The 26,447-nt window shown below is 51.3% G+C and overlaps 1 protein-coding gene across 1 annotated transcript; it reads right to left on the minus strand.

Annotated features, from left to right (window-relative positions):
* Positions 1 to 2,281: 2,281 nt before the first annotated feature.
* On the minus strand, positions 2,282 to 26,447 carry LOC144953697 (histone-binding protein N1/N2-like; the record flags this gene model as incomplete). The annotated part of the gene is made up of 10 exons (XM_078884256.1): positions 26,116 to 26,447; positions 24,824 to 24,899; positions 22,727 to 22,840; positions 18,800 to 18,880; positions 17,738 to 17,979; positions 16,836 to 16,888; positions 14,864 to 15,042; positions 13,149 to 13,222; positions 12,302 to 12,490; positions 2,282 to 2,332 (listed from the first exon to the last, which is right to left on the minus strand). Coding segments are annotated over exons 2-10 (1,012 nt in total), but the record flags the coding sequence as incomplete, so codon positions are not given.

A 26,447-nucleotide genomic window follows, 5' to 3' on the forward strand; every position in this document is an offset into this window, starting at 1 on the left:
AGTGAGTGGGTGGGAGGGAGGGTGGGTGAGTGGGTGAGTGAGTGGGTGGGTGAGTGGGTGAGTGAGTGGTTGAGTGGGTGGGTGAGTGGGTGAGTGGGTGGGTGAGTGGGTGAGTGAGTGGGTGGGTGAGTGGGTGGGTGGGTGAGTGGGTGAGTGGGTGGGTGAGTGGGTGAGTGGGTGGGTGAGTGGGTGAGTGGGTGGGTGAGTGGGTGGGAGGGTGGGTGAATGAGTGGGTGGGTGAATGAGTGGGTGAGTGGTTGAGTGAGTGGGTGAGAGAGTGTGTGAGTGAGTGGGTGAGTGAGTGGGTGGGTGGGTGAGTGGGTGAGTTGGGGAGTGAGTGGGTGAGTAGGTGGGTGAGTGGGTGAGTGGCTGAGTGAGTGGGTGGGTGAGTGGGTGGGTGAGTGGGTGAGTGAGTGGTTGAGTGAGTGGGTGAGAGAGTGGTTGAGTGAGTGGGTGAGAGAGTGTGTGAGTGAGTGGGTGAGTGGGTGGGTGAGTGGGTGGGTGGGTGGGTGAGTGAGTGGTTGAGTGAGTGGGTGAGAGAGTGGGTGGGTGAGTAGGTGAGAGAGTGTGTGAGTGAGTGGGTGGGTGAGTTGGGGAGTGAGTGGGTGAGTGGGTGGGTGAATGGGTGGGTGGGTGGGTGAGTGAGTGAGTAGGTGGTCAGTGAGTCACCGTGGTGGTGAGGAGCTGGTGAGTGAGTGAGTGGTGAGTGAGTGGTGAGTGAGTGGGTGAGAGAGTGTGTGAGTGAGTGGGTGAGAGAGTGTGTGAGTGAGTGGGTGAGTGAGTGGGTGAGTGAGTGGGTGTGTGGTGAGTGGGTGAGTTGGGGAGTGAGTGGGTGAGTGGGTGAGTGGGTGGGTGAATGGGTGGGTGAGTGGGTGGGTGAGTGGGTGGGTGAGTGAGTGGTGAGTGAGTGAGTGGTGAGTAGGTGGTGGTGAGTGAGTCACCGTGGTGGTGGTGAGGAGCTGGTGAGTGAGTGGTGAGTGAGTGGTGAGTAGGTGGTGAGTGAGTGGTGAGTGAGTCACCGTGGTGGTGGTGAGGAGCTGGTGAGTGAGTGGTGAGTGGTGAGTAGGTGGTGGTGAGTGAGTGGTGAGTGAGTAGGTGAGTGAGTGAGTGGTGAGTGAGTGGGTGAGTGAGTGAGTGGTGAGTGAGTGGGTGAGTGGGTGGGTGAGTGGGTGGGTGGGTGAGTGAGTGAGTGGTGAGTGAGTGGGTGAGTGAGTGAGTGGTGAGTGAGTGGGTGAGTGGGTGAGTGAGTGAGTGGTGAGTGAGTGGGTGAGTGAGTGAGTGAGTGGTGAGTGAGTGGGTGAGTGAGTGGTGAGTGAGTGGGTGAGTGGGTGAGTGAGTGGTGAGTGAGTGGGTGAGTGGGTGGGTGAGTGAGTGGTGAGTGAGTGAGTGGGTGAGTGGGTGAGTGAGTGGTGAGTGAGTGGGTGAGTGGGTGAGTGGGTGGTGAGTGAGTGGTGAGTGAGTGAGTGAGTGGGTGAGTGGTGAGTGAGTGGGTGAGTGAGTGAGTAGGTGGTGGTGAGTGAGTCACCGTGGTGGTGGTGAGGAGCTGGTGAGTGGCGCTGTCACGAGCATCCTGAATCCTCTCGGCCAACTCGGGCAGCAGGAGCCGCAGATCCCGTCGCTCCCTCTCATCACCCGTCTCTCCCAGCGAGTCTGAGACACACACAGACACACAGAGACACACAGAGAGACACAGAGACACACAGAGACACAGTGAGACACAGTGAGACACAGTGAGACACACAGAGACACAGTGAGACACACAGAGACACACAGAGACACACAGAGACACACAGAGACACACAGAGACAGTGAGACACAGTGAGACACACAGAGACACACAGAGACACACAGAGACACACAGAGACACACAGAGACACACAGAGACACACAGAGACACAGAGACACAGTGAGACACAGTGAGACACAGTGAGACACACAGAGACACAGAGACACACAGAGACACAGTGAGACACACAGAGACACAGTGAGACACAGTGAGACACACAGAGACACACAGAGACACACAGAGACACAGAGACACAGTGAGACACAGTGAGACACACAGAGACACACAGAGAGACACAGAGACACACAGAGACACAGTGAGACACAGTGAGACACACAGAGACACACAGAGACACAGTGAGACACACACAGAGAGACACAGAGACACACAGAGAGACAGTGAGACACACAGAGACACACAGAGACACAAAGACACACAGAGACAGACAGACACAGTGAGACACACAGAGAGAGACAGACACAGTGAGACACACACAGAGACGCAGATCCCGTCGCTCCCTCTCATCACCCGTCTCTCCCAGCGAGTCTGAGACACACACAGACACACAGAGACACACAGAGAGACACAGAGACACACAGAGAGACAGTGAGACACAGTGAGACACACAGAGACACACAGAGACACAGTGAGACACACAGAGACACACAGAGAGAGACAGACTCAGTGAGACACACACAGACACAGAGAGACACACAGAGACACACAGAGAGAGACAGACTCAGTGAGACACACACAGACACAGAGAGACACACAGAGAGACACAGAGACACACAGAGACACAGTGAGACACAGTGAGACACACAGAGACACACAGAGACACAGTGAGACACACAGAGACACACAGAGAGAGACAGACTCAGTGAGACACACACAGACACAGAGAGACACACAGAGAGACACAGAGACACACAGAGACACAGTGAGACACACAGAGACACACAGAGAGAGACAGACTCAGTGAGACACACACAGACACAGAGAGACACACAGAGAGACACACAGAGAGACACACAGAGACACACAGAGACACACAGAGACACACAGAGACACAGAGAGACACACAGAGAGACACAGAGACACACAGAGACACAGTGAGACACACAGAGACACACAGAAAGAGACAGACACAGTGAGACACACACAGACACAGAGAGACACACAGAGAGACACACAGAGAGACACACAGAGACACACAGAGACACACAGAGACACAGAGAGACACACAGAGACACAGAGAGACAGAGACACACAGAGAGAGACAGAGACACACACAGACAACCACACAGAGACACACAGAGACACACAGAGACACACACAGACACAGAGAGACACACAGAGACACACAGAGACACAGTGAGACACACACAGACACACAGTGAGACTCACAGAGCACACAGAGACACAGTGAGACAGAGACACACAGAGAGACACAGAGACACACACACAGAGACATAGTGAGACACAGTGAGACACACAGAGACACACAGAGACACACAGAGACATAGTGAGACTCACAGAGACACAGTGAGACACACAGAGACACACAGAGACACACAGAAACACAGTGAGACACACAGTGAGACACACAGTGAGACACACAGTGAGACACACAGTGAGACACACAGTTAGACACACAGAGACACAGTGAGACACACACAGAGAGACACAGACACAGTGACACAGTGAGACACACACAGAGAGACACAGAGACAAGTGAGACACACAGTGACACAGTGAGACACAGTGAGACACACAGAGAGACACAAAGACACACAGAGACACAGTGAGACACAGTGAGACAGAGATACACACAGAGAGACACAGTGTCGGTGTGTCTCTCTGTGTGTCACTGTGTCTCTCTGTGTGTCTCTCTGTCTCACTGTGTGTCTCTGTGTGTCTCTGTGTGTGTCTCTGTGTATCTCTGTCTCACTGAGTCTGTGTGTGTCTCACTCTGTGTCTCTGTGTCTCACTCTGTGTGTCTCACTGTCTCTGTGTGTCTCTGTGTGTCTCTGTGTGTCTCTGTGTGTCTCTGTGTGTCTCTGTGTGTCTCTGTGAGTCTCTGTGAGTCTCTGTGTGTCTCTGTGTGTCTCTGTGTGTCTCTGTGAGTCTCTGTGTGTCTCTGTGTGTCTCTGTGTGTCTCTCTGTGTCTCTGTGTGTCTCTGTGAGTCTCTGTGTGTGTCTGTGTCTCTGTGTGTCTCTGTGAGTCTGTGTGAGTCTGTGTGTCTCTGTGTGTCTCTGTGTGTCTCTGTGAGTCTCTGTGTGTGTCTGTGTCTCTGTGTGTCTCTCTGTGAGTCTCACTGTGTCTCTGTGTGTCTCTGTGTGTCTCTATGTGTGTCTCTATGTGTCTCTGTGTGTCTCTGTGAGTCTCTGTGTGTGTCTGTGTCTCTGTGTGTCTCTCTGTGTGTCTCTATGTGTCTCTGTGTGTCTCTGTGAGTCTCTGTGAGTCTGTGTGTCTCTGTGTGTCTCTGTGTGTGTCTGTGTCTCTGTGTGTCTCTCTGTGAGTCTCACTGTGTCTCTGTGTGTCTCTGTGTGTCTCTGCGTGTCTCTGTGAGTCTCTGTCTCTCACTGTGTCTCTGTGTGCCTCTGTGTGTCTCACTGTCTCTGTGTGTCTCTGTGTCTCACTGTGTGTCTCTGTGTCTCACTGTGTGTCTCTGTGTCTCACTGTGTGTCTCTGTGTGTCTCTGTGAGTCTGTGTGTCTCTGTGTGTCTGTGTGTGTCTCTGTGTGTCTTTGTCTCTCTGTGTCTCTCTGTGTCTCTGTGTGTCTCTGTGTGTCTCTGTGTGTCTCTGTGTGTCTCTGTGTGTCTCTGTATCTCTCTGTGTGTCTGTGTGTCTCTCTGTGTCTCTGTGTGTCTCTGTGTGTCACTGTGTCTCTCTGTGTGTCTCTGTGTGTCTCTGTGTGTCTCTGTGTCTCTGTGTGTCTCTGTGTGTCTCTGTGTGTCTCTGTGTGTCTCTGTGTGTCTCTGTGTGTCTCTGTATCTCTCTGTGTGTCTGTGTGTCTTTCTGTGTCTCTGTGTGTCACTGTGTCTCTCTGTGTCTCTCTGTGTGTCTCTGTGTGTCTCTGTGTGTCTCTGTGTGTCTCTGTGTGTCTCTGTGTGTCTCTGTGTCTCTCTGTGTCTCTCTGTGTCTCTCTGTGTCTCTCTGTGTCTCTGTGTGTGTCTCTGTGTGTGTCTCTGTGTGTGTCTCTGTGTGTGTCTCTGTGTGTCTCTCTGAGTCTCTGTGTGTCTCTGTGTGTCTCTGTGTGTCTCTGTGTGTCTCTGTGTGTCTCTCTGTGTCTCTGTGTGTCTCTGTGTGTCTCTGTGTGTCTCTGTGTGTCTCTGTGTGTCTCTGTGTGTCTCTGTGTGTCTCTGTGTGTCTCTGTGTGTGTCTCTGTGTCTCACCAAGACGAGACTTAATGATGTCCCGTGCCAGACAAAAGTGTTTCACCGCCACGCCGTGTCTCTGTGTGTCTCTGTGTGTCTCTGTGTGTCTCTGTGTCTATGTGTGTCTCTGTGTGTCTCTGTGTGTCTCTGTGTGTCTCACCAAGACGAGACTTAATGATGTCCCGTGCCAGACAAAAGTGTTTCACCGCCACGCCGTGTCTCTGTGTGTCTCTGTGTGTCTCTGTGTCTCTCTGTGTCTATGTGTGTCTCTGTGTGTCTCTGTGTGTCTCTGTGTGTCTCTGTGTGTCTCACCAAGACGAGACTTAATGATGTCCCGTGCCAGACAAAAGTGTTTCACCGCCACGCCGTGTCTCTGTGTGTCTCTGTGTGTCTCTGTGTGTCTCTGTGTGTCTCTGTGTCTCTCTGTGTCTATGTGTGTCTCTGTGTGTCTCTGTGTGTCTCTGTGTGTCTCTGTGTGTCTCACCAAGACGAGACTTAATGATGTCCCGTGCCAGACAAAAGTGTTTCACCGCCACGCCGTGTCTCTGTGTGTCTCTGTGTGTCTCTGTGTCTCTCTGTGTCTATGTGTGTCTCTGTGTGTCTCTGTGTGTCTCTGTGTGTCTCTGTGTGTCTCACCAAGACGAGACTTAATGATGTCCCGTGCCAGACAAAAGTGTTTCACCGCCACGCCGTGTCTCTGTGTGTCTCTGTGTGTCTCTGTGTGTATCTGTGTGTATCTGTGTCTCTCTGTGTCTATGTGTGTCTCTGTGTGTCTCTGTGTGTCTCTGTGTGTCTCTGTGTGTCTCTGTGTGTCTCACCAAGACGAGACTTAATGATGTCCCGTGCCAGACAAAAGTGTTTCACCGCCACGCCGTGTCTCTGTGTCTCTCTGTGTGTCTCTGTGTGTCTCTGTGTCTCACCAAGACGAGACTTAATGATGTCCCGTGCCAGACAAAAGTGTTTCACCGCCACGCCGTGTCTCTGTGTCTCTCTGTGTGTCTCTGTGTCTCACCAAGACGAGACTTAATGATGTCCCGTGCCAGACAAAAGTGTTTCACCGCCACGCCGTGTCTCTGTGTCTCTCTGTGTGTCTCTGTGTGTCTCTGTGTGTCTCAGTGTGTCTCACCAAGACGAGACTTAATGATGTCCCGTGCCAGACAAAAGTGTTTCACCGCCACGCCGTGTCTCTGTGTGTTTCTGTGTGTCTCTGTGTGTCTCTGTGTCTCTCTGTGTCTATGTGTGTCTATGTGTGTCTCTGTGTGTCTCTGTGTGTCTCTGTGTGTCTCTGTGTGTCTCACCAAGACGAGACTTAATGATGTCCCGTGCCAGACAAAAGTGTTTCACCGCCACGCCGTGTCTCTGTGTGTCTCTGTGTGTCTCTGTGTGTCTCTGTGTGTCTCTGTGTGTCTCTGTGTGTCTCTGTGTGTCTCTGTGTCTCTCTGTGTGTCTCTGTGTGTCTCTGTGTGTCTCTGTGTGTCTCTGTGTCTCTGTGTGTCTCTCTGTGTCTCTCTGTGTGTCTCTGTGTGTCTCTGTGTGTCTCTGTGTGTCTCTGTGTGTCTCTGTGTGTCTCTGTGTCTCTGTGTGTCTCTGTGTGTCTCTCTGTGTCTCTGTGTGTCTCTGTGTGTGTCTCTGTGTGTCTCTCTGTGTCTCTGTGTGTCTCTCTGTGTCTCTGTGTGTCTCTCTGTGTCTCTGTGTGTCTCTGTGTGTCTATGTGTGTCTCTGTGTGTCTCTGTGTGTCTCTGTGTGTCTCTGTGTGTCTCTGTGTGTCTCACCAAGACGAGACTTAATGATGTCCCGTGCCAGACAAAAGTGTTTCACCGCCACGCCGTGTCTCTGTGCGTCTCTGTGCGTCTCTGTGTGTCTCTGTGTGTCTCTGTGTGTCTCTGTGTGTCTCTGTGTGTCTCTGTGTGTCTCACCAAGACGAGACTTAATGATGTCCCGTGCCAGACAAAAGTGTTTCACCGCCACGCCGTGTCTCTGTGTGTCTCTGGGTGTCTCTGTGTGTCTCTGTGTGTCTCTGTGTCTATGTGTGTCTCTGTGTGTCTCTGTGTGTCTCTGTGTGTCTCTGTGTGTCTCTGTGTGTCTCTGTGTGTCTCTGTGTGTCTCACCAAGACGAGGCTTAATGATGTCCCGTGCCAGACAAAAGTGTTTCACCGCCACGCCGTGTCTCTGTGTGTCTCTGTGTGTCTCTGTGTGTCTCTGTGTGTCTCTGTGTGTCTCTGTCTCTGTGTGTCTCTGTGTGTCTCTGTGTCTCACCAAGACGAGACTTAATGATGTCCCGTGCCAGACAAAAGTGTTTCACCGCCACGCCGTGTCTCTGTGTGTCTCTGTGTGTCTCACCAAGACGAGACTTAATGATGTCCCGTGCCAGACAAAAGTGTTTCACCACCACGCCGTGTCTCTGTGTGTCTCTGTGTGTCTCTGTGTGTCTCTGTGTGTGTCTGTCTCTGTGTGTCTCTGTGTGTCTCTGTGTCTCACCAAGACGAGACTTAATGATGTCCCGTGCCAGACAAAAGTGTTTCACCGCCACGCCGTGTCTCTGTGTGTCTCTGTGTGTCTCTGTGTGTCTCTGTGTGTCTCTGTCTCTGTGTGTCTCTGTGTGTCTCTGTGTCTCACCAAGACGAGACTTAATGATGTCCCGTGCCAGACAAAAGTGTTTCACCGCCACGCCGTGTCTCTGTGTGTCTCTGTGTGTCTCACCAAGACGAGACTTAATGATGTCCCGTGCCAGACAAAAGTGTTTCACCGCCACGCCGTGTCTCTGTGTGTCTCTGTGTGTCTCTGTGTGTCTCTGTGTCTCTCTGTGTCTATGTGTGTCTATGTGTGTCTATGTGTGTCTCTGTGTGTCTCTGTGTGTCTCTGTGTGTCTCTGTGTCTCACCAAGACGAGACTTAATGATGTCCCGTGCCAGACAAAAGTGTTTCACCGCCACGCCGTGTCTCTGTGTCTCTCTGTGTGTCTCTGTGTGTCTCTGTGTCTCACCAAGACGAGACTTAATGATGTCCCGTGCCAGACAAAAGTGTTTCACCGCCACGCCGTGTCTCTGTGTGTCTCTGTGTGTCTCTGTCTCTGTGTGTCTCTGTGTGTCTCTGTGTCTCACCAAGACGAGACTTAATGATGTCCCGTGCCAGACAAAAGTGTTTCACCGCCACGCCGTGTCTCTGTGTCTCTCTGTGTGTCTCTGTGTGTCTCTGTGTCTCACCAAGACGAGACTGAATGATGTCCCGTGCCAGACAAAAGTGTTTCACCGCCACGCCGTGTCTCTGTGTCTCTCTGTGTGTCTCTGTCTCTGTGTGTCTCTGTGTGTCTCTGTGTCTCACCAAGACGAGACTGAATGATGTCCCGTGCCAGACAAAAGTGTTTCACCGCCACGCCGTGTCTCTGTGTCTCTCTGTGTGTCTCTGTCTCTGTGTGTCTCTGTGTGTCTCTGTGTCTCACCAAGACGAGACTTAATGATGTCCCGTGCCAGACAAAAGTGTTTCACCGCCACGCCGTGTCTCTGTGTCTCTCTGTGTGTCTCTGTGTGTCTCTGTGTCTCACCAAGACGAGACTGAATGATGTCCCGTGCCAGACAAAAGTGTTTCACCGCCACGCCGTGTCTCTGTGTGTCTCTGTGTGTCTCTGTGTGTCTATGTGGGTCTCTGTGAGTCTCTGTGAGTCTCTGTGTGTCTCTGTGTGTCTCTGTGTGTCTCTGTGTCTCACCAAGACGAGACTTAATGATGTCCCGTGCCAGACAAAAGTGTTTCACCGCCACGCCGTGTCTCTGTGTCTCTCTGTGTGTCTCTGTGTGTCTATGTGGGTCTCTGTGAGTCTCTGTGGGTCTCTGTGAGTCTCTGTGTGTCTCTGTGTGTCTCTGTGTGTCTCTGTGTGTCTCTGTGTCTCTCTGTGTGTCTCTGTGTCTCACCAAGACGAGACTTAATGATGTCCCGTGCCAGACAAAAGTGTTTCACCGCCACGCCGTGTCTCTGTGTCTCTCTGTGTGTCTCTGTGTGTCTATGTGGGTCTCTGTGAGTCTCTGTGTGTCTCTGTGTGTCTCTGTGTGTCTCTGTGTGTCTCTGTGTCTCTCTGTGTGTCTCTGTGTCTCACCAAGACGAGACTTAATGATGTCCCGTGCCAGACAAAAGTGTTTCACCGCCACGCCGTGTCTCTGTGTCTCTCTGTGTGTCTCTGTGTGTCTATGTGGGTCTCTGTGAGTCTCTGTGGGTCTCTGTGAGTCTCTGTGTGTCTCTGTGTGTCTCTGTGTGTCTCTGTGTGTCTCTGTGTCTCTCTGTGTGTCTCTGTGTCTCACCAAGACGAGACTTAATGATGTCCCGTGCCAGACAAAAGTGTTTCACCGCCACGCCGTGTCTCTGTGTCTCTCTGTGTGTCTCTGTGTGTCTATGTGGGTCTCTGTGAGTCTCTGTGTGTCTCTGTGTGTCTCTGTGTGTCTCTGTGTGTCTCTGTGTGTCTCTGTGTCTCTCTGTGTGTCTCTGTGTCTCACCAAGACGAGACTTAATGATGTCCCGTGCCAGACAAAAGTGTTTCACCGCCACGCCGTGTCTCTGTGTGTCTCTGTGTGTCTCTGTGTGTCTCTGTGTGTCTCTGTGTGTCTCTGTGTGTCTCTGTGTGTCTCTGTGTGTCTCACCAAGACGAGACTTAATGATGTCCCGTGCCAGACAAAAGTGTTTCACCGCCACGCCGTGTCTCTGTGTCTCTCTGTGTGTCTCTGTGTGTCTATGTGGGTCTCTGTGAGTCTCTGTGGGTCTCTGTGAGTCTCTGTGTGTCTCTGTGTGTCTCTGTGTGTCTCTGTGTGTCTCTGTGTCTCTCTGTGTGTCTCTGTGTGTCTCTGTGTCTCACCAAGACGAGACTTAATGATGTCCCGTGCCAGACAAAAGTGTTTCACCGCCACGCCGTGTCTCTGTGTCTCTCTGTGTGTCTCTGTGTGTCTATGTGGGTCTCTGTGAGTCTCTGTGTGTCTCTGTGTGTCTCTGTGTGTCTCTGTGTGTCTCTGTGTGTCTCTGTGTCTCTCTGTGTGTCTCTGTGTCTCACCAAGACGAGACTTAATGATGTCCCGTGCCAGACAAAAGTGTTTCACCGCCACGCCGTGTCTCTGTGTGTCTCTGTGTGTCTCTGTGTGTCTCTGTGTCTATGTGTGTCTCTGTGTGTCTCTGTGTGTCTCTGTGTGTCTCTGTGTGTCTCTGTGTGTCTCTGTGTGTCTCACCAAGACGAGACTTAATGATGTCCCGTGCCAGACAAAAGTGTTTCACCGCCACGCCGTGTCTCTGTGTCTCTCTGTGTGTCTCTGTGTGTCTATGTGTGTCTCTGTGTGTCTCTGTGTCTCTCTGTGTGTCTCTGTGTCTCACCAAGACGAGACTTAATGATGTCCCGTGCCAGACAAAAGTGTTTCACCGCCACGCCGTGTCTCTGTGTGTCTGTGTGTCTCTGTGTGTCTCTGTGTCTATGTGTGTCTCTGTGTGTCTCTGTGTGTCTCTGTGTGTCTCTGTGTGTCTCTGTGTGTCTCTGTGTGTCTCACCAAGACGAGACTTAATGATGTCCCGTGCCAGACAAAAGTGTTTCACCGCCACGCCGTGTCTCTGTGTCTCTCTGTGTGTCTCTGTGTGTCTATGTGGGTCTCTGTGAGTCTCTGTGGGTATCTGTGAGTCTCTGTGGGTCTCTGTGGGTCTCTGTGAGTCTCTGTGTGTCTCTGTGTGTCTCTGTGTGTCTCTGTGTCTCTCTGTGTGTCTCTGTGTCTCACCAAGACGAGACTTAATGATGTCCCGTGCCAGACAAAAGTGTTTCACCGCCACGCCGTGTCTCTGTGTCTCTCTGTGTGTCTCTGTGTGTCTATGTGGGTCTCTGTGAGTCTCTGTGTGTCTCTGTGTGTCTCTGTGTGTCTCTGTGTGTCTCTGTGTGTCTCTGTGTCTCTCTGTGTGTCTCTGTGTCTCACCAAGACGAGACTTAATGATGTCCCGTGCCAGACAAAAGTGTTTCACCGCCACGCCGTGTCTCTGTGTGTCTCTGTGTGTCTCTGTGTGTCTCTGTGTCTATGTGTGTCTCTGTGTGTCTCTGTGTGTCTCTGTGTGTCTCTGTGTGTCTCTGTGTGTCTCACCAAGACGAGACTTAATGATGTCCCGTGCCAGACAAAAGTGTTTCACCGCCACGCCGTGTCTCTGTGTGTCTCTGTGTGTCTCTGTGTCTCACCAAGACGAGACTTAATGATGTCCCGTGCCAGACAAAAGTGTTTCACCGCCACGCCGTGTCTCTGTGTGTCTCTGTGTGTCTCTGTGTGTCTCTGTGTGTCTCTGTGTCTCACCAAGACGAGACTTAATGATGTCCCGTGCCAGACAAAAGTGTTTCACCGCCACGCCGTGTCTCTGTGTCTCTCTGTGTGTCTCTGTGTGTCTCTGTGTCTCACCAAGACGAGACTGAATGATGTCCCGTGCCAGACAAAAGTGTTTCACCGCCACGCCGTGTCTCTGTGTGTCTCTGTGTGTCTCTGTGTGTCTCTGTGTCTCACCAAGACGAGACTTAATGATGTCCCGTGCCAGACAAAAGTGTTTCACCGCCACGCCGTGTCTCTGTGTGTCTCTGTGTGTCTCTGTGTGTCTCTGTGTGTCTCTGTGTGTCTCTGTGTCTCACCAAGACGAGACTTAATGATGTCCCGTGCCAGACAAAAGTGTTTCACCGCCACGCCGTGTCTCTGTGTCTCTCTGTGTGTCTCTGTGTGTCTCTGTGTCTCACCAAGACGAGACTGAATGATGTCCCGTGCCAGACAAAAGTGTTTCACCGCCACGCCGTGTCTCTGTGTGTCTCTGTGTGTCTCTGTGTGCCTCTGTGTCTCACCAAGACGAGACTTAATGATGTCCCGTGCCAGACAAAAGTGTTTCACCGCCACGCCGTGTCTCTGTGTGTCTCTGTGTGTCTCTGTGTGTCTCTGTGTCTCACCAAGACGAGACTTAATGATGTCCCGTGCCAGACAAAAGTGTTTCACCGCCACGCCGTGTCTCTGTGTGTCTCTGTGTGTCTCTGTGTGTCTCTGTGTGTCTCTGTGTCTCACCAAGACGAGACTTAATGATGTCCCGTGCCAGACAAAAGTGTTTCACCGCCACGCCGTGTCTCTGTGTCTCTCTGTGTCTCTGTGTGTCTGTGTCTCACCAAGACGAGACTTAATGATGTCCCGTGCCAGACAAAAGTGTTTCACCGCCACGCCGTGTCTCTGTGCGAGCAGTGCAGAGACTCCCAGCTGGTACTGGGTCTCCGCAAGGAGTCGGTCATCCGGCGCGAGCAGAGACGACTGCAGGGACAGGCAGACGGACAGATCCTCCGTAGCCTGGGCATAGTCCTCTAGAGACACAGAGACACAGTCACTTAGACAGAGACACAGAGACACAGTCACTCAGACACAGAGACACAGAGAGACAGAGACACAGAGAGACAGAGACAGCCACTCACACAGAGACACAGAGACACACACGGAGACAAAGAGACACAGAGACACAGAGACACAGTCACTCAGACACAGAGACACAGAGACACAGAGAGACAGAGAGACAGAGACAGCCACTCACACAGAGACACAGAGACAAAGTCACTCAGACACAGAGACACAGAGAGACAGAGAGACAGAGACAGCCACTCACACAGAGACACAGAGACACACACGGAGACACACAGAGACACACAGAGACGACTGCAGGGACAGGCAGACGGACAGATCCTCCGTGGCCTGGGCATAGTCCTCTAGAGAGACACAGAGACACAGTCACTCAGACACAGAGACACAGAGAGACAGAGAGACAGAGACAGCCACTCACACAGAGACACAGAGACACACACGGAGACAAAGAGACACAGACACACAGAGACACAGACACCCAAAGAGACACAGAGTGTGTGTCTCTCTGTGTCTCTATCTCCCCGTGTCTCTCTCTCCCAGTGTCTCTCTCTGTGTGTCTCTCTCTCTGTGTCTCCCCGTGTCTCTCTCCCCGTGTCTCTCTCTCACCTCTCTCCATGCCCAACTCTCCGAGTTTCAAATGGACTTGGGCACGATTCAGCTGAGCCTCTCGCCCCGTCTGCCTGCAGAGAGAGAGACACGGGGAGAGAGACACGGGGAAAGAGAGAGACACGGGGAGAGAGACACGGGGAGAGAGAGAGACACGGGGAGAGAGAGAGACACGGGGAGAGAGACACGGGGAGAGAGACACGGGGAGAGAGAGACACGGGGAGAGAAACACGGGGAGAGAGACACGGGGAGAGAGACACGGGGAGAGAGACACGGGGAGAGAGACACGGGGAGAGAGAGACACGGGGAGAGAGACACGGGGAGAGAGACACGAGGAGAGAGACACGGGGAGAGAGACACGGGGAGAGAGACACGGGGAGAGAGACACGGGGAGAGAGACACGGGGAGAGAGACACGGGGAGAGAGACACGGGGAGAGAGACACGGGGAGAGAGACACGGGGAGAGAGACACGGGGAGAGAGACACGGGGAGAGAGACACGGGGAGAGAGACACGGGGAGAGAGACACGGGGAGAGAGAGACACGGGGAGAGAGAGACACAGGGAGAGAGAGAGACACTGGGAGAGAGAGACACGGGGAGAGAGAGACACGGGGAGAGAGAGACACGGGGAGAGAGACACGGGGAGAGAGACACGGGGAGAGAGACACGGGGAGAGAGACACGGGGAGAGAGACACGGGGAGAGAGACACGGGGAAAGAGACACGGGGAGAGAGACACGCGGAGGGAGACACGCGGAGAGAGACACGGGGAGAGAGACACGGGGAGAGAGACACGGAGAAAGAGACACGGGGAGAGAGACACGGGGAGAGAGACACGGGGAGAGAGACACGGGGAGAGAGAGACACGGGGAGAGAGACACAGAGAGAGAGACACGGGGAGAGAGACACGGGGAGAGAGACACGGGGAGAGAGACACGGGGAGAGAGACACGGTTAGAAAGTCAAATTGTGAGTGACTGCATTTGAAGAGTGTGTCTCTGTGTGTGTCTCTGTGTGTGTCTCTGTGTGTGTCTCTGTGTGTGTCTCTGTGTGTGTCTCTGTGTGTGTCTCTGTGTGTGTCTCTGTGTGTGTCTCTGTGTGTGTCTCTGTGTGTGTCTCTGTGTGTGTCTCTGTGTGTGTCTCTGTGTGTGTCTCTGTGTGTGTCTCTGTGTGTGTCTGTGTGTGTGTCTCTGTGTGTGTGTCTCTGTGTGTGTGTCTCTGTGTGTGTGTCTCTGTGTGTGTGTCTCTGTGTGTGTGTCTCTGTGTGTGTGTCTCTGCGTGTGTCTCTGCGTGTGTCTCTGCGTGTGTCTCTGCGTGTGTCTCTGCGTGTGTCTCTGCGTGTGTCTCTGTGTGCGTCTCTGTGTGAGTCTCTGTGTCTCTGTGTGAGTCTCTGTGTCTCTGTGTGAGTCTCTGTGTCTCTGTGTGTGTCTGTGTGTGTCTCTGTGTGTGTGTCTCTGTGTGTGTCTCTGTGTGTGTGTCTCTGTGTGTGTGTCTCTGTGTGTGTCTCTGTGTGTGTCTCTGTGTGTGTCTCTGTGTGTGTCTCTGCGTGTGTCTCTGCGTGTGTCTCTGCGTGTGTCTCTGCGTGTGTCTCTGTGTGTGTCTCTCTGTGTCTCTGTGTGTCTCTCTGTGTGTCTCTGTGTGTCTCTGTGTGTGTCTCCGTGTCTCTCTGTGTGTCTCTGCGTGTGTCTCTGTGTGTGTCTCTCCGTGTGTCACTTACCGTCCGTAGATGACTTTGGATAATTCCAACATCTCCCACGCTAGCTTCATATCATCATCCTCCTCACCCTCCTCACCCTCCTCACCCTCCTCACCATCCTCACCATCCTCACCATCATCACCATCATCACCATCTTCATCATCATCACCATCTCCGTCATCATCACCACAGCCGTTGCCCTGGCAACCGAGAAAAGGGTCGCCGTGACGACAGGACTGGTACCCATCATGGTTGAGTGGGTGAGTGAGTTGGTGGGTGGGTGAGTGGGTGGGTGAGTTGGTGGGTGGGTGAGTGGGTGAGTGAGTTGGTGAGTGAGTTGGTGAGCGAGTTGGTGGGTGAGTTGGTGGGTGAGTGAGTGGGTGAGTGAGTTGGTGAGTGAGTTGGTGAGTGAGTTGGTGAGTGAGTGGGTGAGTGAGTGGGTGAGTGAGTTGGTGAGTGAGTGGGTGAGTGAGTGGGTGAGTGAGTTGGTGAGTGAGTTGGTGAGTGAGTTGGTGAGTGAGTGGGTGAGTGAGTGGGTGAGTGAGTTGGTGAGTGAGTTGGTGAATGAGTGGGTGAGTGAGTGAGTGAGTTTGTGAGTGAGTGGGTGAGTGAGTTGGTGAGTGAGTTGGTGAGTGAGTTGGTGAGTGAGTGGGTGAGTGAGTTGGTGAGTGAGTTGGTGAGTGAGTGGGTGAGTGAGTGGGTGAGTGAGTTGGTGAGTGAGTGGGTGAGTGAGTTGGTGAGTGAGTGGGTGAGTGAGTTGGTGAGTGAGTTGGTGGGTGGGTGAGTGGGTGGGTGGGTGAGTGGGTGGGTGAGTTGGTGAGTGAGTGGGTGAGTGAGTGGGTGGGTGGGTGAGTGGGTGGGTGAGTGAGTTGGTGAGTGAGTTGGTGAGTGAGTGGGTGAGTGAGTTGGTGAGTGAGTGGGTGAGTGGGTGAGTGAGTTGGTGAGTGAGTGGGTGAGTGAGTGGGTGAATGAGTGGGTGAGTGAGTGAGTTTGTGAGTGAGTGGGTGAGTGAGTTGGTGAGTGAGTTTGTGAGTGAGTTGGTGAGTGAGTTGGTGAGTGAGTGGGTGAGTGAGTTGGTGAGTGAGTGGGTGAGTGAGTTGGTGAGTGAGTTGGTGAGTGAGTTGGTGAGTGAGTTGGTGAGTGAGTTGGTGAATGAGTGGGTGAGTGAGTTGGTGAGTGAGTTGGTGAGTGAGTTGGTGAGTGAGTGGGTGAGTGAGTTGGTGAGTGAGTGGGTGAGTGAGTGGGTGAGTGAGTGGGTGGGTGAGTGGGTGGGTGAGTGGGTGAGTGAGTGGGTGGGTGAGTTGGTGAGTGAGTTGGTGAGTGAGTTGGTGAGTGAGTTGGTGAGTGAGTGGGTGAGTGAGTGGGTGAGTGAGTTGGTGAGTGAGTTGGTGAGTGAGTTGGTGAGTGAGTGGGTGAGTGAGTTGGTGAGTGAGTGGGTGAGTGAGTTGGTGAGTGAGTTGGTGGGTGGGTGAGTGGGTGGGTGAGTTGGTGAGTGAGTTGGTGAGTGAGTGGGTGAGTGAGTTGGTGGGTGGGTGAGTGGGTGGGTGAGTTGGTGAGTGAGTGGGTGAGTGAGTGGGTGGGTGAGTGGGTGGGTGAGTTGGTGAGTGAGTGGGTGAGTGGGTGGGTAAGTTGGTGGGTGAGTGGGTGGGTGAGTTGGTGAGTGAGTGGGTGAGTGAGTGGGTGAGTGAGTTGGTGAGTGAGTGGGTGAGTGAGTTGGTGAGTGAGTTGGTGAGTGAGTTGGTGAGTGAGTGGGTGAGTGAGTTGGTGGGTGGGTGAGTGGGTGGGTGAGTTGGTGAGTGAGTGGGTGAGTGAGTGGGTGGGTGAGTTGGTGGGTGAGTGGGTGGGTGAGTTGGTGAGTGAGTGGGTGAGTGAGTGGGTGGGTGAGTTGGTGGGTGAGTGGGTGGGTGAGTTGGTGAGTGAGTGGGTGAGTGAGTGGGTGGGTGAGTTGGTGGGTGAGTGGGTGGGTGAGTTGGTGAGTGGGTGGGTGAGCGACCTTTGGCTGTGCGGAGGCTGCTGGAGCCTTGCTCTTGCCCTTGTCTCCGGGTTCTGCAGACACACACAGAGACACACACAGAGACACACACAGACACACAGAGACACACACCGAGACACACAGAGACACACACAGAGACACACACAGAGACACACACACAGAGACACACACAGACACACAGAGACACAGTGAGACACACAGAGACACACACAGAGACACACACAGAGACATACAGAGAGACATTCCGTGTCTCTCTCTCTCCCCGTGTCTCTCTACCCGTGTCTCTCTCTCTCCCCGTGTCTCTCTCCCCGTGTCTCTCTCCCCGTGTCTCTCTCCCCGTGTCTCTCTCCCCGTGTCTCTCTCTCCCCGTGTCTCTCTCTCCCCGTGTCTCTCTCCCCGTGTCTCTCTCTCCCCGTGTCTCTCTCCCCGTGTCTCTCTCCCCGTGTCTCTCTCCCCGTGTCTCTCTCCCCGTGTCTCTCTCCCCGTGTCTCTCTCCCCGTGTCTCTCTCTCCCCGTGTCTCTCTCTCCCCGTGTCTCTCTCTCCCCGTGTCTCTCTCCCCGTGTCTCTCTCTCCCCGTGTCTCTCTCTCCCCGTGTCTCTCTCCCCGTGTCTCTCTCCCCGTGTCTCTCTCCCCGTGTCTCTCTCTCCCCGTATCTCTCTCTCCCCGTGTCTCTCTCCCCGTGTCTCTCTCTCCCCGTGTCTCTCTCTCCCCGTGTCTCTCTCCCCGTGTCTCTCTCCCCGTGTCTCTCTCCCCGTGTCTCTCTCTCCCCGTGTCTCTCTCCCGGTATCTCTCTCCCCGTGTCTCTCTCCCCGTGTCTCTCTCCCCGTGTCTCTCTCTCCCCGTGTCTCTCTCTCCCCGTGTCTCTCTCCCAGTCTCTCTCTCCCCGTGTCTCTGTACCAACCCAGTGTGTTTGGAGTCTCAGCGACTTCCTCCTGAAGTTTTCCTTTCGCACGAGTCTGCGTTGCCGTGTCTCTCTCCGTGTCTCTCTCCGTGTCTCTCTCCATGTCTCCGTGTCTCTCCGTGTCTCTCTCCGTGTCTCTCTCCGTGTCTCTCTCCGTGTCTCCGTGTCTCTCTGTGTCTCCTCTCTCGCCGCTCTCCATGGAGGTGGCTGGAACGTTGGAGCCCAGAACTCCGCTATGTTGCCTGCAGACACGGGGGAGACGCGGGGAGAGGGGGAGAGGTGAGTGAGTGGGTGAGTGAGTGGGTGAGTGGGTGAGTGAGTGAGTGGGTGAGTGAGTGGGTGAGTGAGTGGGTGAGTGAGTGGGTGAGTGAGTGGGTGAGTGGGTGAGTGAGTGAGTGGTGAGTGAGTGGGTGAGTGAGTGGGTGAGTGGGTGAGTGAGTGGGTGAGTGAGTGGGTGAGTGAGTGAGTGAGTGGGTGAGTGGGTGAGTGGGTGAGTGAGTGGTGGGTGAGTGAGTGGGTGAGTGGGTGAGTGGGTGAGTGGGTGGGTGAGTGGGTGAGTGAGTGAGTGAGTGGATGAGTGGGTGAGTGAGTGGGTGAGTGAGTGGGTGAGACACTGAGTGAGTGAGTGGCTGAGTGGGTGGGTGAGTGGGTGGGTGAGTGGGTGAGTGAGTGGGTGAGTGGGTGAGTGAGTGGTGGGTGAGTGGGTGGGTGAGTGGGTGGGTGAGTGGGTGAGTGAGTGAGTGGGTGAGTGGGTGGGTGAGTGGGTGGGTGAGTGGGTGAGTGGGTGGGTGAGTGGGTGAGTGGGTGAGTGAGTGAGTGAGTGGGTGAGTGGCTGAGTGAGTGAGTGAGTGGTGAGTGAGTGAGTGAGTGACTAGGTGAGTGGGTGAGTGAGTGAGTGGGTGAGTGAGTGGGTGAGTGAGTGGCTGAGTGAGTGAGTGGGTGAGTGAGTGAGTGGTGAGTGAGTGACTGAGTGAGTGGCTGAGTGAGTGAGTGGCTGAGTGAGTGAGTGACTGAGTGACTGAGTGAGTGACTGAGTGACTGAGTGAGTGGTGAGTGACTCACCGAGCTGTCTCTAGAAGGGCGTTGCCGTATAAATAGTAAACTTCTGCACATTCAACAGCCGTCTCCCCATAACGATCGGCCCTGAAAACACAACAACAACAACCACCATCACTATCACCACCACCATCACTACCATCACTACCACCACTACCACCACCACCACCACAACCACCACCACCACTACCATCACTACCACCACCATCACTACCACCACCATCATCGTAACAACCACCACAACCATCATCACTACCACCACCACCACTACCACCACCATCACCATCACTACCATCACTACCACCACCACAACAACCACCATCACTACCACCACTACCACCACCACCACCATCACTACCATCACTACCACCACCACAACAACCACCATCATCACTATCATCACCACCACCACCATCACTACAACCACCACCACCATCACTACAACCACCACCACCATCACTACAACCACCACCACCATCACTACAACCACCACCACCATCACTACAACCACCACAACAACCACCACAACAACCACAACAACCACCACCACCATCACTAGCCCCACTACGACAACCACCATCACAACCACTATCACTACAACCACTATCACCATCACGACCACCACCACAACAACCACCATCACAACAACCACCACAACAACCACCACAACAACCACCACCACCATCACAACAACAACCACTACCACCACCACCACAACCACCACCACCATCACTACGACAACCACCATCACAACGACAACCACCATCACAACAACCACCACCACCATCTAGGTGAGTTCCTAGTTAAGTGACTGAGTGACTAGCTGAGTGACTGACTGAGTGACTAGCTGAGTGACTGAGTGAGTGACTGAGTGAGTGACTGGCTGAGCGACTGAGTGACTAACTGAGTGACTAGCTGAGTGACTAGCTGAGTGACTAGCTGAGTGAGTGACTAGCTGACCAACTAGCTGAGTGACTAACTGACTGAGTGAGTGACTGAGTGACTAGCTGAGTGACTGACTGAGTGACTAGCTGAGTGACTGAGTGACTAGTAGGTTCTCCATGGCGTCTCCTGTGAGGCCCATCACTAGCTGAGTGACTGAGTGACTAGCTGAGTGACTGAGTGACTAGCTGAGTGACTAGCTGAGTGACTGACTAGCTGAGTAACTGAGTGACTAGCTGAGTGACTGAGTGACTAGCTGAGTGACTAGCTGAGTGACTGACTAGCTGAGTGACTGAGTGACTGAGTGAGTGACTGAGTGAGTGGCTAGCTGAGTGACTGAGTGAGTGACTGACTGAGTGACTGAGTGAGTGACTGAGTGAATGACTAGCTGAGTGACTGAGTGAGTGACTGACTGAGTGAGTGACTGACTAGCTGACTGACTAGCTGAGTGAGTGACTGAGTGACTAGCTGAGTGAGTGACTGAGTGACTAGCTGAGTGACTAGCTGAGTGAGTTAGTAGCTGACTGACTAACTAACTGACTGAGTGACTAGCTGAGTGACTAGCTGAGTGACTGAGTGACTAGCTGAGTGAGTGACTGAGTGACTAGCTGAGTGAGTGACTGAGTGAGTGACTGGGTGACTAGATGAGTGACTGAGTGACTAGCTGAGTGACTAGCTGAGTGAGTGACTGAGTGACTAGCTGAGTGACTGAGTGAGTGACTGAGTGAGTGACTGAGTGACTAGCTGAGTGAGTGACTGGCTGAGTGACTGAGTGACTAGCTGAGTGAGTAGCTGACTGACTAACTAACTGACTGAGTGAGTAGCTGAGTGACTAGCTGAGTGAGTGACTGAGTGACTAGCTGAGTGAGTGACTGAGTGACTAACTAGCTGAGTGACTAGCTGAGTGACTGAGTGAGTGACTGAGTGACTAGCTGAGTGAGTGACTGAGTGACTAGCTGAGTGACTGAGTGACTAGCTGAGTGACGTACAGGAGTTCACAGGCTCTCTGCAAGTTCTCCACCACGTCTCCAGTGAGGCCCATCACTAGCTGAGTGAGTGACTGAGTGACTAGCTGAGTGACTGAGTGACTAGCTGCGTGAGTGAGTGACTGAGTGACTAGCTGAGTGACTGAGTGAGTGACTGAGTGACTGACTAGCTGAGTGAGTGAGTGACTGAGTGAGTGACTGAGTGACTGAGTGACTGAGTGACTAGCTGAGTGACTAGCTGAGTGAGTCAGTGACTGAGTGACTAGCTGAGTGACTAGCTGAGTGACTAAGTGACTGAGTGACTGAGTGACTGACTAGCTGAGTGAGTGAGTGACTGAGTGAGTGAGTGAGTGACTAGCTGAGTGACTGAGTGACTAGCTGAGTGACTAGCTGAGTGAGTGAGTGAGTGACTAGCTGAGTGACTGAGTGAGTGACTGAGTGACTGACTAGCTGAGTGACTGAGTGAGTGACTGACTGAGTGAGTGACTGACTAGCTGACTGACTAGCTGAGTGAGTGACTGAGTGACTAGCTGAGTGAGTGACTGAGTGACTAGCTGAGTGACTAGCTGAGTGAGTTAGTAGCTGACTGACTAACTAACTGACTGAGTGACTAGCTGAGTGACTAGCTGAGTGACTGAGTGACTAGCTGAGTGAGTGACTGAGTGACTAGCTGAGTGAGTGAGTGACTGAGTGAGTGACTGGGTGACTAGATGAGTGACTGAGTGACTAGCTGAGTGACTAGCTGAGTGAGTGACTGAGTGACTAGCTGAGTGACTGAGTGAGTGACTGAGTGAGTGACTGAGTGACTAGCTGAGTGAGTGACTGGCTGAGTGACTGAGTGACTAGCTGAGTGAGTAGCTGACTGACTAACTAACTGACTGAGTGAGTAGCTGAGTGACTAGCTGAGTGAGTGACTGAGTGACTAACTAGCTGAGTGACTAGCTGAGTGACTGAGTGAGTGACTGAGTGACTAGCTGAGTGAGTGACTGAGTGACTAGCTGAGTGACTGAGTGACTAGCTGAGTGACGTACAGGAGTTCACAGGCTCTCTGCAAGTTCTCCACCACGTCTCCAGTGAGGCCCATCACTAGCTGAGTGAGTGACTGAGTGACTAGCTGAGTGACTGAGTGACTAGCTGAGTGACTAGCTGCGTGAGTGAGTGACTGAGTGACTAGCTGAGTGACTGAGTGAGTGACTGAGTGACTGACTAGCTGAGTGAGAGTGACTGAGTGAGTGACTGAGTGACTGAGTGACTGAGTGACTAGCTGAGTGACTAGCTGAGTGACTAGCTGAGTGAGTCAGTGACTGAGTGACTAGCTGAGTGACTGAGTGACTGAGTGAGTGACTGAGTGACTGACTAGCTGAGTGAGTGAGTGACTGAGTGAGTGAGTGACTAGCTGAGTGACTGAGTGACTAGCTGAGTGACTAGCTGAGTGAGTGAGTGACTAGCTGAGTGACTGAGTGAGTGACTGAGTGACTGACTAGCTGAGTGAGTGACTGAGTGACTGAGTGAGTGACCGAGTGACTAGCTGAGTGACTGAGTGATTAGCTGAGTGAGTGACTGAGTGACTAGCTGAGTGACTAGCTGAGTGACTGAGTGACTGAGTGAGTGACTGAGTGACTGACTAGCTGAGTGAGTGAGTGACTAGCTGAGTGACTGAGTGACTAGCTGAGTGAGTGACTAGCTGACTAACTGACTAGCTGAGTGACTAGCTAACTAACTGACTAGCTGAGTGACTAGCTGAGTGAGTGACTAGCTGAGTGACTGGCTGACTGAGTGAGTGACTAACTAACTGACTAGCTGAGTGACTGAGTGACTAGCTGAGTGACTGAGTGACTAACTAACTGACTAGCTGAGTGACTAGCTGAGTGACTTACAGGAGTTCACAGGCTCTCTACAGGTTCTCGACGGCGTCTCCCGTGAGGCCCATCACTAGCTGAGTGACTGAGTGACTAGCTGAGTGACTAGCTGAGTGACTAGCTGAGTGACTAGCTGAGTGACTTACAGGAGTTCACAGGCTCTCTGCAGGTTCTCGACGGCGTCTCCCGTGAGGCCCATGAGGAGATTTCTTCTCCCCAGCGAGACGAGACGGCCAGCCACCAACGCTGCGTCGTCACTGCTGACGTCATCAACAACATCAACAACAACATCAACATCGTCATCAACAACAACATGAACATCAACATCATCGTCGACAACAACAACATCATCATCAACAACATCATGAACATCAACATCATCGTCGTCACTGCTGACGTCATCAACAACAACAACATCATCAACAACAACATCAACATCATCGTCGTCACTGCTGACGTCATCAACAACAACAACATCGTCATCAACAACAACATGAACATCAACAACATCGTCATCAACAACATCAACATCAACGTCGTCACTGCTGACGTCATCAACAACAACAACATCGTCATCAACAACAACATGAACATCAACAACATCGTCATCAACAACATCAACATCATCGTCGTCACTGCTGACGTCATCAACAACAACAACATCGTCATCAACAACAACATGAACATCAACAACATCGTCATCAACAACATCAACATCAACGTCGTCACTGCTGACGTCATCAACAACAACATCAACAACAACAACATGAACATCAACATCATCATTAATATCATCAACAACATCAACATCATCATCATCAACAACATCAGCAGTAGTAGTAACATCATCATCATCAACAACATAATTAACAACAACATCAACATCATCAACAACAACATCGTCATCAACATCATCATCATCAACAACATCAACAACATCATCATCAACAACATCAACATCATCAACATCAACATCGTCATCATTAACAACATCATCATTAACAACATCAACATCATCAACATCATCATCATCAACATCAACATCGTCATCATCAACATCATCATCATCAACATCATCATTAACAACATCAACATCATCAACATCATCATCATCAACATCAACATCGTCAACATCAACATCGTCATCATCAACATCATCATCATCAACATCATCATTAACAACATCAACATCATCAACATCATCATCATCAACATCAACATCATCAACATCAACATCAACATCATCAACATCAACATCATCAACATCATCATCATCAACATCAACATCATCATTAACAACATCAACATCATCAACATCAACATCATCAACATCAACATCGTCATCATCATCAACATCATCATTAACAACATCATCATTAACAACATCAACATCATCATCAACAACATCAGCAGTAGTAGTAACATCATCATCATCAACATCAACAACAACGTCGTCATCATCATCATCATCAACATCATCATCATCATCAACATCAACAACAACATCGTCATCATCAACATCAGCAGTAGTAGTAACATCATCATCATCATCATCGTCATCATCATCAACATCATCATCATCATCAACATCAACAGTAGTAGTAGTAACATCATCAACAACAACATCGTAATCATCAGTTGTGGTGGTTTTGGAGGTGGTTGTAGTGGTAGTAGTTGTTGTGGCAGTAGTAGTAGTGGTAGTAGTGGTAGTAGTGGTAGTAGTAGTGGTAGTAGTAGTGGTAGTAGTGGTAGTAGTAGTAGTAGTGGTAGTAGTAGTGGTAGTAGTAGTAGTAGTGTAGTAGTAGTGGTAGTAGTGGTTGTAGTAGTGGTAGTAGTGGTAGTAGTAATAGCTGTAGTAGTGGTAGTAGTGGTGGTTGTGGTAGATGTGGTAGTTGTTGTGGTGGTTGTGGTAGTAGTTGTGGTAGTAGTGGTAGTAGTGTAGTAGTAGTAGTGGTAGTAGTTGTTGTGGTGGTAGTAGTGGTAGTAGTAGTTGTAGTAGTGGTGGTTGTGGTAGTTGTGGTAGTTGTTGTGGTGGTTGTGGTAGTAGTGGTAGTAGTGTAGTAGTAGTGGTGGTTGTAGTGGTAGTAGTAGTGGTGGTTGTAGTGGTAGTAGTTGTTGTGGTTGTAGTAGTGGTAGTAGTGGTAGTAGTGGTGGTTGTCGTAGTTGTGGTGGTTGTGGTGGTAGTAGTGGTTGTGGTTGTTGTGCTAGTTGTTGTGGTTGTGGTGATTGTGGTTGTGGCTCACCTCTCCTCAAGAGTCGCGTCTCCAGACATGGCTGAGGGTCTTTGACGAGCTGCTGGTGGTGATGGTGGTGATGGTGCTGTAACAACAACAACAACACAGTCTGGTGGTGATGGTGGTAGTGGTGATGGTGGTGCTGTAACAACAACAACAACAACACAGTCTGGTGGTGATGGTGGTGATGGTGGTGATGGTGGTGATGATGGTGGTGATGGTGTTGGTGGTGGTGATGGTGATGGTGGTGATGGTGGTGGTAGTGGTGATGGTGGTGCTGTAACAACAACAACAACACAACAACAACACAGTCTGGTGGTGATGGTGGTGGTGATGGTGGTGGTGATGGTGGTGGTGGTGATGGTGGTGGTGATGGTGGTGGTGGTGATGGTGGTGGTGGTGATGGTGGTGGTGATGGTGGTGGTGGTGATGGTGGTGGTGGTGATGGTGGTGGTGGTGCTGTAACAACAACAACACAACAACAACACAGTCTGGTGGTGATGGTGGTGGTGATGGTGGTGGTGATGGTGGTGGTGATGGTGGTGCTGTAACAACAACAACACAACAACAACACAGTCTGGTGGTGATGGTGGTGGTGATGGTGGTGATGGTGGTGATGGTGGTGGTGGTGATGGTGATGATAGTAATGATGATGATAGTGATGATGATGTTATAGTGGTGATGGTAGTAGTGATGGTGATGTTATAGTGATGATAGTAATGATGATTATAGTGATGATGATGATGTTATAGTGATGATAGTAATGATGATGATAGTGATGATGATGATGTTATAGTGGTGATGGTAGTAGTGATGGTGATCTTATAGTGATGATAGTAATGATGATGATAGTGATGATGATGATGTTATAGTGGTGATGGTAGTAGTGATGGTGATGTTATAGTGGTGATGGTAGTAGTGATGGTGATGTTATAGTGATGATAGTGATGATAGTAATGATGATGTTATAGTGGTGATAGTGATGATAGTAATGATGATGTTATAGTGATGATAGTGATGATAGTAATGATGATTGATATAGTGATGATGATGTTATAGTGGTGATAGTGATGATAGTAATGATGATGTTATAGTGGTGATAGTGATGATAGTAATGATGATGTTATAGTGATGATAGTGATGGTGATGTTGTAGTGATGATAGTGATGATAGTAATGATGATTGATATAGTGATGATGATGTTATAGTGATGATAGTGATGATAGTGATGATGATTGATATAGTGATGATGATAGTGATGATGATGTAGCAACAACAACAACTCAACACGTTGCACCAACCTGCCACAACTTGTAATGCCTCTCCCGCTTGTTAATCCAGCGAGGCGATGTTTGTTTATTTAACAGTTTTTCTTTGTGTTGTTCTTGTTACGCGCGCTTCTAAAGTAATAAAAAAACACAACAAACAAACAAACAACGAGCTAACAACGTGTTTAAAAAACCACAACCCTTCCCCTCTAAGTAGTAAAAAAATAAAATAATAAAAATTAAAGATTTTAAATTTGGGGCCTTCACGTCAAAATTGAAAAAACTCTCAAAGGAAAGATGGCGGCCGCCAGAGCTGAGGGAGTTTCCCGCCTTTTTCTTTAACACGCCCCCCTCATACGTCACAA

The sequence above is a fragment of the Lampetra fluviatilis genome, chromosome 81 (genome assembly GCF_964198595.1).
Source record: "Lampetra fluviatilis chromosome 81, kcLamFluv1.1, whole genome shotgun sequence".
Classification (NCBI taxonomy): domain Eukaryota; kingdom Metazoa; phylum Chordata; class Hyperoartia; order Petromyzontiformes; family Petromyzontidae; genus Lampetra; species Lampetra fluviatilis.